We start from the raw sequence: 14,241 nt of genomic DNA, 5'->3' as shown, positions 1-14,241 counted from the left end.
TCATATGTTAAATTTGTTATAAAGATGTGAATTTTTTTTATAAAAATACTAAAAATTCAAAAAAGACCTCTAGCTAAATAACATTGTGTCCCAAAAGTTTATTATGTAATTTTTATACACCTAATTTATATTAATTTAAATTAAAAATTAAAAAAATTACAAGTACAAAAATATATAGGGATGTCAATGACATATTATCATATGTTTAGAGTAAATGTTATTTTTTAATTTTTAAGGGTGATGATGAAAATTTTAGGGGGATTTAGAAATTTTAAAAAAGTTTGGGATGTTTTTGGAATTTTTAAATTTTAATATGCTCCTTAGTAGATTTCAAAATTACAATTACCCCTTAATAAAATGAATAGAAAGCAACAAATTAGGGGCTTAAATGGTATATCAAAACTATTAGGACTATATATATATTTTAAAAAACATATGGAGGAATAGTAATTTTTGAAACAATACAAGGAAAATGTTCATTTGCCCCTAATAAGTTTTAAAATATAATGCTTACATCTCACTTATACGCTAAATTATGATATTTAAATAAAATAACATAAATACTACTATTAAAACTAACGATTGACTTTAACTGACAGATAAGAAATTAATTTTTTCAAAGTTAAAATATGAGAATCTATCATTTCATCAAACCTGGGGTGGAAAATGACCAATTGGCCTAAAATTTTTAACATAAGTATTAGTTAACAACCATTTAATTTTAGAGCAATATTATGTGTATACACTTTTAAACATACAATTAAATACACAACTGATGTGTTATAAGTAAAAAAGTTGTTCACTAGTAAAGTGAAATCCAATCCACTAAATAATTAAATATATAAATAATATTGTTGTAGCAAAGACCATAATATCAAAATCACCATTATCGTGTAAGACATAAAGGAGAAACTCAATTTTAAATTGAATGAAACAAACATAATCAATGGGATAATGAAACTATAGTTTTCCGCCCTTTAAATTTGAAAAGTTTATTTGTCACCTATTATTTATTTTTGTTAATGAAATTTTTTATGTGGAATGAGGTCATTTTTCCTTTTGCTAAGTTATTGTCTTCATTCCTTTCTCTCTCAAATTTTAGGTTTCTTGATCATATGTTTTTGAACATAGTTCTTCAAAATTATTGATTATTTGAGAACCAAGATATGAGACAACTCATATTTGAAGCAATTGATGCATATCTTAAGTCGATGTGCTCCAAAAAACTTTTCCTCACATGAGAGTTTCAAATTTATCCACATAGCAAAAACCCATCAACAAACTTATGTTGACATTGCTTGGTTTCCATCAATTATGTCATGCCCACACTTTTGTGGGTGCTATAAAAGTGTTTGTAAAACTGAACCACACAACTATCCCAATTAGAGATTAACCCAAAAGGCAACTCCCTATGTCACACAAAGGCATCTTCTTTGAGTGATTGCACATATTGTCCAAGACATAATGCTCTATTCTTAGAGCGTTCTCCACAATAGGGAAGAAAATGTGCCAAGTCTTACTCTAGGTTGCCCAAAACATTAAATACACACAAATTAAGGCATTACATACCCAAGCAAAAATTGGTACACTATTGATTCAAACTAGATAGGGTTTACAAGACCATTATGGTTTAGGTGTTGATTTGGTGGTTTTGATGTGGGTTGTCCATTCTTAATCAACAAATATCAATAATGGAATGGAAATGTGATTATGGAGACTCTGACAAAGTGAAAGTGATAGTTTGGGGTTGTGATGAGTTTTGGTTTAGGGGTTGCTTTTTGGGTTGTGATGAGTTTGGAAGGTGCGTTTATAGTTGTAGGGTCAATTCTTAAGAAGAATAAGAACATGGAATAATTTATTAAAATTATGGGGTCTTGCTCTCTAACAAAAAAATCTTAAAATGAATAAAAATGCCCAAAGAATATAATCAATGATTTTTATACAAGGGGGCTCAAGGAAGTGATAAAAATGTCTAAAGAATAACGAAAGGAAAAATGACCTTTATGTACCACATAATAGTTTTTATTAATGAAAATAAGTGATATATAGATACATAGATTTTTCAAATTTCAGGGTGAGAAATTATCATTTCATCAAAGTTAAGAGAAAATAATCATTCGACTTTTTTTATATCTAAAATATTAATCATTAGTATCAAAATTTGTTATAACACTGCAAATGAGTCAAGTTGGAATATATTGTTCAAGTTCAAGTTCAAGTCTCAAGCTAAACTTAAATTTAATGTCAACTGGTTTAGTGAATTTATAAGCTCACAGTTTGATTCGAGCGAAATATCAATAAATCTTAAAAGTTTTAAATCTTATAAATTTGCCCTTAAATATTAAAATAATAAATATATAAATTATTTAGGCTAAAATCTTTCTAGTTGAATGAGCCGAAACTATGTACATGTATATTAGTTAATTATTTTTTTCCTCTTTTAAATAGCGCAATTGTCATTTTTGTCCTTGAGACCAAAGTACAACGCACACGGCACCAAACGACATTAATCCGAAGCCAGCGTTCGTAATTCACTCTCTTGTCTTCCACGGAGCCGAGGACGCACGGACAGGAAGTGAAGATAGTCGAGAGGGCAAAATGGGAAATCAGAAGCAGAAGTGGACGGACGAGGAGGAGAAGGCGCTGTTGGCCGGAGTGGCGAAGCACGGCCGCGGGAAGTGGAAGAACATTTTGAAAGATCCCGAATTTGCCTCTTTTCTCACTAACCGTTCCAATATTGATCTCAAGGTGTGTTGGATTTTGTTATGGTAAACCCTAGTTGTGTTTGTATTTTTGGGAATTGAAATGAACTGGTGTTTGAGTTCGGTTTATATTTTGAATTTTTGTTGCGTTGAGAAATTTTGAATTGAAAACCCTGATGGTGGTAGAGCTGAAGGTCTGATTTTAGGGGTCACTCTTTTATTGATTTTTAGTGTTAAATTGCAAATTTTTATGGTTTTGATACAATGTGGCGTTACTGGGTTTAGTGTTAGTGAAATTTTAAATTGATGATATAATTGTTTTAGCAATTTGAACTAGATTTTCAGCTTAAGAAGGGATTGGCATGAATTTGTTATGGGATTTAGAAGCCAGGTTTTTATGAAGAAAAAAGTTTACTGGTGTGTTAATATTTGTTATTGTGATGAAACTGATTTGGGAGTGTAACAATGGATGGACATAATTGGTGAAGTCAATGAGAGCCTGATATCTGGCATTGTGATGCAATAAAAGTTTGGGCTTATTGTAGTGTTATTTCTATGTTCATTTTTTGTTTTTAATGATTTTGTAAAGCTAAGTATAGGGTTATTGGTATTCTCTCTGCAAGTTTCAGCAGCTGTTGTGTCTTCTTTGGAAAATTATAAGTGAATGCTTTGTCTCACCCTGCTCATGTATCCAGGACAAATGGCGTAATTTGAGTGTTAGTACCACTCAGCGAGGCTCAAAAGACAAATCAAGAACTCCTAAACTAAAAACTATCACTCCTACTCCGCTTTCGAACACTCCAAATTCTGCTCTCGCTGCTTCACTTCCTCATAATGCATCTTCTGGAACTGTAATTGATGATCCTCCTAACAGTGCGTTTGATGGGAAGAATGGTCCACAGTATGTTTTTCTTTTCCTTCTCTCATTTTTGCATAAGCTATGTATATTGTATGCATACTTCTGTTGGTCAAAATCTTCTTTGATATACATATGTTTTGAGTTGGACAAAAAAATCTTGGTGGGAAATATCTCTAGCATATTGTTTCAATTCTGTGTTTCTGATTGTTTCTTTTGTCATTTTTTCATCAAATTACTGTACTCATTTTTTATTATTAGGGAAAGCATGTGATCTTTTTCTTCATCCTTATGTTCTTCTATGTGTGAGAGCAGTTTTATAGTTATTTTGATACTACTGCATATTTCTCAGGTTCAATGCAATGATATTTGAAGCTCTTTCAACCATCAAAGATACAAATGGATCTGACATTGGCACTATTGTCAACTTTATTGAGGTCAGATGGAAATCTCCCTGTTCCCCACAACATTAGAACTTTTATTTCATTTGAATGGCTGCATCAGACTTTAAAATTTTTTTAGCTGGAAATCTTTTTCAGAGAACTTAGATTTTTGGATTAGAGGAAAGCAGGACTAAGAAACCTAGAGTTAGGCATATATAGAAACTCTGTGAAACGTAATCTGGGATGTCCACTGCATCTTGCTTGATATCTGAATCAGTTGTATTGGCTAGCTATCATTTTCTACTACATCTGACTTCTGTTCATGCTGCAGGAAAAGCATGAAGTGCCAAATAATTTTAGAAGACAACTGGGTTCAAGATTGAGAAGACTTGTTTCACAAGGCAAACTTGAAAAGGTGAATAATTTTTTCTTGGAACTTAAATGGAATATCTGGTGTGAATTATAATTTCCATGCAAGGTGGATGGCATTTTTGATTTTGTTAGTTTACTTTTTCCAGTTTAGTGTTGTGGTTTATTTGTCAGATGGATTTTCTTTAGGGTAATCTTATATGATTTCGTAAATAATGTCAAATGTAGGTCCAAAATTGCTTCAAGATCAGAAAAGATACCTTATTGGGAATGAAGACACCTACTCCAAAACAAAAGGATGTGAGGCTACGGCTGCTACAGAATTCTGCATTAACCACCTTGGGTGAGACTGTTGAGGAAGCATCAATTACGGCAGCATATAGAATTGCCGAGGCAGAAAACAAATCGTTTTTGGCTGCTGAAGCGGTTAAGGAGGCTGAAAGAGTCTCAAAGATGGCAGAAGATACTGACGTAATGTTACAGCTTGTGAAAGACATCTATGAACAATGTAAATTTTTTTCACCCAAGCCTTAAGACTTAATTAACATCAGTATTCTGAAATGTAACCTCCATTGACTTCTTCCCTTGTTTTGCGGGGTTTTCTGCTGCAGGCTCACGTGGTGAAATTGTTGTCTTGGCTTGACAGTCACTTGTAAGTGATAAGGGAAGTAGAGACTTATGTATTATCAGGTTTTGTATGTAAATTCATTAGTCCCATGCAGCGCACTTCATTTTATACTTGAGAAACATCAGGTTCATGTCCATCTGAGATCAATGACACCTGAGATTGATGTACAAATTTAGGTTTTATCTATAGAGGATACTGAATTCAATGCTTAAAAAGGGAGCATTTGAGTGTCATGGTCCCAACAATTTTACCTTGATATTTGCAGCTTCTAGGGATAACAATAGGGATAAAATTATCAATATCTTTGCTTTATTAGGTGTTATTTAAATCGTTTGTAGGGCTTGTATGCTTTGATGTCTTGCGTGGTTATGTCAAGGATGCCAGGCTGCCCATGGTATGGTTCAGGCCTCCTTTTTTCCGCAAAACCCGTTATTGTAAACGGTCATGCCAAGATTTTAAGACAAAGCACGCGGGTTGGTTTAACCCAGCCCGTGAAAAATTATTAAAAAATTAAAAGTAATTAAATATTAAAAAAATTAAAATATTAGAACTTAGTAAGCTGGCTTGCAAAAGCATGTGAATTGGCCGTTAAGAATTCGATACAGTATGACCTAAGGGATTCTAGACTATGTCACAGGCCCTCTTTATTTGGTGGACTGGCTTAACCAATACTGTAGTGGGTGTGGACACAACATGGCAAGCTGTGTTCAGGCCAGCCTAGCACGGCCGTCACCATGTCTAGTCTCACCCTATGGCAGAAGCTAAAGTTTGAACTTCCTTGGAAGGATGATCCAAGCGCTCGTGTTATAAGAGCCATAAGTATTATGAAGAAAAACCAAACAAAAAATAAAAAAAACACCTGGACACAGGATGAAACGGTAATAACTCCTAAAAATATGTGGCAAAGTCAATATTAGATAAGTTACACAGGTTTAGCTTAATTAATTAGTACATTAAAATCTGGCATCTAGCCTCTGATAGTCAGCATATACGATACCACTAGGAGTGCTTTCATTAGCTTCATACTACAAGGTAAAAGGTTTCAGAACTCAGACTACAAGAGTATAAGCCCCACATCTGATGGTTTCAGTTCATGCTTTATCCTATAGTTGTAGAGATAATACTGCAATTTACCATCACCTGCTCCAAATTTCAGTTCCTTCAAGAAAGATTCATTTTCCATAATATTCAAGACATTGAAAACGTCATAGTCCTGCTGTTTGGCCATGATAAGAGCATCGTTAATCAAATCAAGCAAGGGGGTGTTTACAGAAACATTGTAATATGAGTAAGCTGCCCTCAGCGTCGAATAGTTCAAGTTGCCAAGAATTGAAGAGGGAAGAGAGTAAAAGCTGCAGAAATCAGTGATCTCGTGAGTTTCAGGACTTTCAACCAGAAAGCTATAAACAACATCTACTTTTGGAAGAAGCCAATGCTCTACATCATTTTCACTAAACTCGGGTGCAATAGCAAACTGTCTTAAATATTTCCTAAGTAGCCGTGTGACAGCAGGAACATCATGAGGCAGCATTACCCTGAACCCTGGAGTCAAAGGTGACTCTGGCAACTTGTGAAGTTTAATTGTTCGGCTCATTGTCATTCTTGCTCCCAGTTTAGAAAACCCAACATCAATAAGCTTCTTAGGATTCAAAGATCGATGCCAATATTGGGCAGTGGTCACTGGTGTCGGAATAGTCACTCCAGCAGTAAAAGCTGCTTGCCAGATATTCTCCAAGTGAACCCTCCTAGTTACTTCTTTGATCAGAACAGGAGCAAGCCTTTTTGATCTCAGCTTCTTATGAACACACAGGAAATTAATCTCTGCCATGGTAACAATTTTGTTGTGGACCCGGATTTTTGCAGGAACACCAGTGATGAATGCAACCAACTTCTTTGAACTTTTGACACGGACACCAATATGCCAGCTCTTGAAAAAACCAGGTGGATGAAGAGCCCAACGGAGAAATTCCTTCGAATAAATAAATCTGAACATGTTCTCCTCATCCTCAACATAGTTGTTGGCAAGGAGGTTATAGACTTCCACACAGATTTCTTCAGAGTTCATATCACAAGTGGTCCATTCATAAAGGTTTGGGAGATTGTATGGCTCCTTTTTTACTTCAGACAAGGGTCTTGGGGGTTCAATGGGACCTTCAGGCAAAGTGACATCGCCTATATCGTTGAACTGACTAATAGGTTGTGTTTCCCAAAATTTATGTCTTACTTCAAGAGAAAGTGAATCTTGAACTTGTTCAGTATGCATATCTTGAAGTTGTCCAGCAAGCATACCTTCAATTTGTCCGGTGAGTATATCAATTTTTCCACCAGCCTCAGCAAGTCTCTTTAGGGGATTAAGGTTTTGAGTTGCTTCGGTCGCACCAGATCTGTTGCTACCAGCCATTTGGAAAGAGCATCAAAGAACAGTCTGCAATAAAACAACTAGTTACAATTTCATTCAAAAGAAAAAAAGGCAAATGGAAAACTTTCGAATTCAGCCATTCGGAAGGGTTTTCCACACAAACCAAATGGAAAAGAACAAATCAGTAATTCCAGCTAAAGCAACTACACATGTAGAAAAAAATTATGTAAGCTTGAGCCAACAAAGTGAGCTTAATGCTATAATGAATAAAAACCCTAAAATCTACATCAAAAGCACTATGAGCACTCGAAAACTTTCGAATTCACAATACTCAGTTAGCTTACCTACAATAATGAAGAACAATAGAGCAATCAATGAAGACAATTGTAATGTACATTACTATGCAACAATAAGAACACAATGAAAGCTAATATCGGTACAAATTAGGGCTCAAAAGGTTACAACGCAGAAAAAAGCAAACAACTTTAGAAACACAAACTCAACCTCAACATCCACATACAAATGATTAACCCCTTTTAATTTCTTTTCTAGGTTCCTCTCATTTTCTAGGATTTTCTAAGTAACTAAACACACACAAAACACAATGCAAGTAGAAAGAAAACATAAATTTTAAAGATCTACACAGTCAAACAGTCAATAAAACAGATGAAAAAGCTACTAAAGCTCCATTAGAACACTTTATACAAGTATTTTTTCCTAATGGGTCCAGAAAGGTTTTCATTTTTCATTCTTTTAAGAGGAAAAAGCAAAAATAAAGGAAAAAGCTCTAACTTTGTTTTAAAAACTATGAAGCAACACAAGTAAGTGTTACCTGCAGTGTCTGTAGAGTGAAACTGAAGCAAAGATCTAAGCTTTGATGGAGAAGAGTGAAGTGGGGTTTGAGTTTGAAGGCAGTGAGAGGGAAAAGAGAGACTTCATGGGCATGAATTGGATTCAGCAAGTTTAAAAAAAATATATAACAAATATTATTAAAAAAAATAAATTTGATAAAATTCCAAAATAATCAAGGACTAAAATTTAGTATTAAACCCTTAGGTGTGGTTTGACTGAAACAGATTTGATGCAAAAGATTTGGGTTTAAATCTCTCAATGGTATATCAAACATAGATTTGGTAAATGGGTGAATATATGTACAAATAAAATAGATATAGATAAAACACAGATCAAATCAGATAAGTAATGATTTCTAAAATAAGGTCAAGTACAAATGACTCATAAGTTATTTGTTATATTAATTTTTTACTATTTTTATTTTATTTTTATTAATTTAATGTATTTATTACATAATTTTTAATATTTTTCTTTTCAAATATATAAGTATTTTATGGGAGAATAAAATTTTATCTCAAATTATAAAAATGTTTTCTCTATATTTGAAAACTTTTAACATTGAACACATAATAAATATTTATAATAAACTGTTTAGTACTTATATTCTTTAAATTTATTTTTAACACAATAAATTTTTTAATTTTATGGTGGATTTGAGTTTATTTTATATAAAAATAAGAGAAAATATATGAATTTTGTGTTAGATATTTTAGAAGTTTTATGTTGAATTGGAAGAAAAAGATAAATAAAAAAGAAATAATAGATGATCCACAGATATCAATGGATATACCTAGTCCATCCACAAAAGTTTATTACCTAGAGATGTAAATCTACAACGGTTTATGAGTATAAAAATTTAAAACTCATATATGTTTTTAAACAAGTTATTTACAAGTTCTATAAATATCTCATCCATTTTATCAGCTCTAATTAAAATTATACTCGTAAATGAAATGAGTCATAGATTACGATAAAATTTCTTGTGATTTAATTGAATTATACTCGTAATTGAATTAATATTTTAATCATATATTTGTTCTATTTAGTAAAAAATTATTTCATATTAGATGTGCATATCATATTATTAATTTAATAGTTTAAAACGGTTTAAATTTATTAAAAGATCAAATATTTATAATTAGATATGTCATCACTTACATTTCACTACCTCCATCACGAATTCAAACATATTATGAATTATATAAGTTAATGGAGTTGAAAAAAAAAGTTAAAAGTATATGTTAGAACTAGATAAAATTTAACATACTTTATATTGAAAACATGCGAAGGGTATAAAGTAGTTATAACACGTTTCTTCAATACCCAAATAAAAGATTTTGGAAAATTATGTTTTCTTGACATATTATTATTAGTGGATTGTCATGACTCTAATGAACATAGTAGAAGCTTGGAAGACAAATAGGAACTGATGTTTATGTGTATATTATCCAACTACGTATTCAATTTTATATAATATATTAGAAATTAGTGATATTTTTAAATAATAAAAATATTATAATAATTTTGGAGATATATCTAGACAAATAGAAGATAAATTTTAAAAATATTCGAAATAAGTTCCTTTGTTTTTTGTTGTTGCCATTGCTTTAAATCTTAGGGCAAATTTATTATGAGTAAGAAATTGTTTAGATATTATAAATGAAAATTTGTTCCCAAAAAAACAGTAATATAATAGACAATGTTCAAGAATTTTTATTGGAATTTTTATGTTATTTATGAAAATAAATATGGAAGGAGGACACAAACTTATGAACTTGAGGTAAGTTCAAATTGTTCAAATAAAAGAAAGTTATGTATATGATCACTCTTACATAAAGGTAAACAACTTGAAGTCAGAGTTCAAATTTTGGTGAGTTTTATAATTATAGTAATACTAATCAATATCCATAAATTATGAAACGATATAATGATAATGACAAATTAGATGTTTTTACATGGTGAAAACAAATCAAAGAAGTTTTTTTGTGCTTTCCATTATAACACAAAATCTATTAACTCCTCCAATGTTTATTGTAATATTGAAATATATTTTTGGAGTAGGTGGATTCATGCTAGACGATAGACGATCAAACTTATATTTTAACATGATCGAGACAATCATGTGTGTGAAAGATTGGGTGAAGGTCGACTTTAAATTACAAAATTGGATTGTAGAAAATATATTTGAAAAATTCAAAATCTAAATGTTGAGGACAAGTATATGGTATATATATCGTACTTATATTTGTAATTGTATATTATGTAACAATAAAACTATGTGTATCTATTTTTGGTACACAATTTGTGTACACAGATGAGGTGTCATCATGCGATTGAATATTTTTTTATCATATGGTGACATGTTTTAAAATCACTTAATTACATGTTGATACATCACTGTGTATATGAATTATGTATCAAAAATAGATACACATAGCATTGCTCATTATGTAAATGAATTGATTTGTAATATATTTGAATATTTTTTATTATACATCCACGGTATTCTTTTACCATAAAAAATTATCAATAAAATATTCAAGATACTACCCTTGATTTTAGTAATTGATAAATTATTTTTATTTAATTTTATATAATAATTAAATTTAAAAAATAAATAGTATTATTTAAACAACGGGCCGACCCTTGTTAGGTTCTAGCACGACATAATCCTCTATATATATAGGATCATCTCATGGGCTTTTAAAAATATGCAAATCGGCCCAACATGAAAGACTTATGACTATATGGGCCATGGCCCATAGGCACGATAGGCCCCGCATAAGTCGATCATGCACGACCTACTATCATGTTTAGAAATGATAAATTCAACTCGAATTTAGAATCTCCAACCCTAATTAGGAGAAGATTCTTCGATAGAAACAAAAAAGAGGATTCTTTGACAAAAACGAAAAAGGAGAAAGGAATGAGGACGGAGACGAAAAATATTCTCACAATTAGGGACCAAGATACATATGTCCCCTCCTCATCCCTATCCTAGTCTTCGCCCCTTTAAATTAATATATATACTTAAAACAATAATATATTCTTATAGTTTTATATTATTTATATTTTTGAAATTTATTTATGTTTTTATTGTGCATATTAAGACGGTTAATATATGATATTTGTAACATTTAAAATAGTGAGTTTATTTTAATTTTAATTAATTTTATTATTTAATATGTTTATGTTGTATTTAGAAGGTATGAGAAGGAAATTTTTCCCAACAAAGATAGGGAGAGGATGGAGAAGATATTTTTATTTGCGAAGAGGAAGTAAAGAATTCTTATCATCCTCTTAATAGGGACAGTCCAAAGATAATGATTGATATTCTCTACAAGAATGAAGACAGGAGTGAGAAATAAGGTATTTGGCCTCAACCCTCCCCATTGGCATCCTTTGTCGTGTCTAGATGCGATTCTCATTGAAACAATTTCATATGAATTGTAGATTGCACTTTGTATAGAAAATGTAATATACCCAAATGTAATTAGTCAGGGGAATAATTTGTGTCTAAAATATGCTACTCATATTATGTTAATTTATTTTGATTCTTACATAAGATATGTTATAATAGCGATGATAAGAATTATATAACTATTTTTAATATTCATTTTAATATTAAAAAACATAACACATAAATATTTTTAATGTGAGTGGATGTAATAGTTAAAAAAAACTTACATCAACACTATTTTATTAATTGTCAACAATATAAAAAAATATATCTTGTGAATTATGTATCCTGATTATGATAGTTAAATTATATATTTTATCATATATTAAAACTAAACTTTTCATATCTTGTACCATAAAAATAAAATAATAAAAAATTTTAATTGATACATCATTATTTAAACAAATATTACAAACACATTTAAAAATTTAAAATTTTTTATATACACTTATACCATATTTTCATTTTCTCTAAGAAATTGTATCGATTCGTATTAATAATATGTATCGTGTTATATAATATATCTATTATATCATATTAATGTAATAAACCTTATAATACATATTACTTTTCACTTATATTATATTATGAGACTATATTATAATACTGATAATCATGATCCGTTCAACAATGACTGGATTTCCAAGAGGACTTTCTACTTCGTTTGAGAATAACTCTCATGTGTGCAATTGTAATACTACATTTGCTAGTTCTCCATTGTCCTTCGTATCTGTAAGATAAACGAGAAAAATTATATTCAAATAATATAATATATGTATTCCTAATTTAAATACGAGTATCCAAATTTATTCAAAATTTAATTGAATTACAACAGAATAATCATATTAACATCATCTAATAAATAACATTTGTAATAATATATATGGCCCAAAGACCCATTCTTATATAAGGTTTAGTGAAATCTCAAGCTCTTAGCGCCTAATTTTTAAAAATCTAAACATTCACCTATCATTCAAAATTTATTAAAATTTTTTGTTAAAGTTAAGGATAAAATCATCATTTAACTAGTAATATTAAAAAAATTATAATTTTATCTTATTTTCCTCCACAAGTTTTAAAAACTAACTTCACTCTTGCCTAAATATTATCCATTTTGAAAAATGACTATTCCCCCCCACCCCAATGCCTAGGTTTTTCTTTTTTCTCTTCTCGAGTCATCACTTCATCACCGGTGACTTCCTTTTCTTACCCTCATCATTGAAATCGTTTAAACGAACGTCATGAAAAGCTATCTGACAGAGAATCGAGGAGATCGACGAAGAGACTTTGTCTCTTCGTTGCACGTGCTTCAAAGGCAGCCAGTCGAACATGAGGGTGAGAAGAGGAAGTTGCCAGTGATAGAGTGATAGTCGGAGTAAGGAGAAGAAAAAAAAACCTAAGTGTGGTGGGCGCGGAGGGGGGGGGTGTAATAGTCACTTTTCAAAACTAAAAATGTTTAGATAAAAGTGAAATTGTTAGTTTTCAAAACGTGGGAAGAGAAATGAGATAAAATTATAATTTGTTTAATATTACTTGTAAAATGACGATGTTATTTTTGACTCTAACTTAATATTTTAACAAAAATTGGGTAATGTGTGGGTGTTTGAGTTTTTGAAAGTAAAAGAATATAAATTTGAATTTTCACTATATTTTAGATGAGAATAAATCTATTGGTATAAAACACACACACACACATACACACACACACATATATATATATATATATATATATATATATATAATATCATCGATCGAGTATTATTTTATTTTTAATTTAAAATTTTTTAATTATTTAATTATATAGGAGTGTGTGTGTCTCTCTCTCCCTCACCGCGCGCGCGCGCGTGTATATATATAAAATAAAGTGCAGTGCAGCATAAAAGTTAAGTCGGCAACTTTCTACTTTATAACCTTTTGACGAATGTCAGAAGGGACAGATTAATAAAAAAAAAGAAAGTAATGGAATACACATAGATTTTTGCCATGATCCAATGCTTTTGGAGAATGGGGCGGCTACGAAAAAGGATAATAATATTTAAAAGTATGGAGTATCACTTTTATAACTTTTTAATCAAAGTATTTTAATAAAATAATAATAATAATAATTTGATATTTTTAATCATAAAAATAATTAAAACATCTAATCAAAAGCTAAAATTCATTGAAATAATTAATATTAATGTTATTATTGTAAATAAATAATTGAGATTATATGTAAAAGGAGTGTCTACATAAAGTTCTTTATGCTTTATGCTCCACTATTAATTGTAATAAATATTTTTTTTATGGTTAAAAATAAAAGACTTGTGGGAATATATTGTCTTTTCCCTTTTTTTTTTTTTCAAGTTGACCATGACTCACCTTTTTTTTTGTTTATAAATATGTAATAACAATATTAATATAATCTCCTTGAGATTTAATAAAATAATAAATTTTATCAAAGTTTTAGAAATAATAAAAGTATTTCAAGTATTAAAATTTTTATAAAATTATGTATACATGTTTTGAGTATACAATTAATAATATAATTAACGTGTTATTATATGATTAGTAAATTTTGAATTAAATAAAATAATACTCGATCATATGATAATATATTATCTATGTATGAAATTATATATTCAAACGTGTG

The 14,241-nt window shown here is 30.3% G+C and overlaps 2 protein-coding genes across 3 annotated transcripts; one reads left to right on the top strand and one right to left on the bottom strand.

Annotated features, from left to right (window-relative positions):
* The first annotated feature begins 2,475 nt into the window (after nt 1–2,475).
* On the top strand, nt 2,476–5,153 carry LOC123217877 (telomere repeat-binding factor 4). The gene is made up of 6 exons (XM_044638955.1): nt 2,476–2,748; nt 3,398–3,603; nt 3,911–3,995; nt 4,273–4,356; nt 4,539–4,818; nt 4,922–5,153. The coding sequence occupies exons 1-6, from the start codon at nt 2,599–2,601 to the stop codon at nt 4,951–4,953; spliced, it is 837 nt and encodes a 278-aa protein (XP_044494890.1). The 5' UTR covers nt 2,476–2,598; the 3' UTR covers nt 4,954–5,153.
* A 656-nt stretch (nt 5,154–5,809) lies between these two features.
* Nucleotides 5,810–8,336, bottom strand: LOC123217875 (glycylpeptide N-tetradecanoyltransferase 1-like). Of its 2 annotated transcripts, none has more exons than XM_044638953.1 (2): nt 8,130–8,336; nt 5,810–7,363 (listed from the first exon to the last, which is right to left on the bottom strand). In XM_044638953.1, the coding sequence occupies exon 2, from the start codon at nt 7,337–7,339 to the stop codon at nt 5,993–5,995; it is 1,347 nt and encodes a 448-aa protein (XP_044494888.1). In that variant the 5' UTR covers nt 7,340–7,363; nt 8,130–8,336; the 3' UTR covers nt 5,810–5,992. The 2 variants fall into 2 exon arrangements, with proteins under 2 accessions (XP_044494888.1, XP_044494889.1); XM_044638954.1 differs by lacking the exon at nt 8,130–8,336 and adding an exon at nt 7,642–7,912.
* Between the last annotated feature and the right edge of the window lie 5,905 nt (nt 8,337–14,241).

The sequence above is a fragment of the Mangifera indica genome, chromosome 6 (genome assembly GCF_011075055.1).
Source record: "Mangifera indica cultivar Alphonso chromosome 6, CATAS_Mindica_2.1, whole genome shotgun sequence".
Lineage (NCBI taxonomy): Eukaryota > Viridiplantae > Streptophyta > Magnoliopsida > Sapindales > Anacardiaceae > Mangifera > Mangifera indica.
The sequence above is the reverse complement of the archived record's forward strand: the minus strand, read 5'-3'. Positions and strand labels throughout refer to the sequence as shown.

What these genes read in the sequence shown, in the direction of transcription:
- LOC123217877 (XM_044638955.1), top strand. Translation starts at nt 2,599, where the DNA reads ATGGGAAATCAGAAGCAGAAGTGGACGGACGAGGAGGAGAAGGCGCTG. An exon ending in CACAAGGCAAACTTGAAAAG is followed by an intron (nt 4,357 to 4,538) that starts GTGAATAATTTT and finishes TGTCAAATGTAG; the next exon opens with GTCCAAAATTGCTTCAAGAT. An exon ending in GAAAGACATCTATGAACAAT is followed by an intron (nt 4,819 to 4,921) that starts GTAAATTTTTTT and finishes TTTCTGCTGCAG; the next exon opens with GCTCACGTGGTGAAATTGTT.
- LOC123217875 (XM_044638953.1), bottom strand. Translation starts at nt 7,339, where the DNA reads ATGGCTGGTAGCAACAGATCTGGTGCGACCGAAGCAACTCAAAACCTT.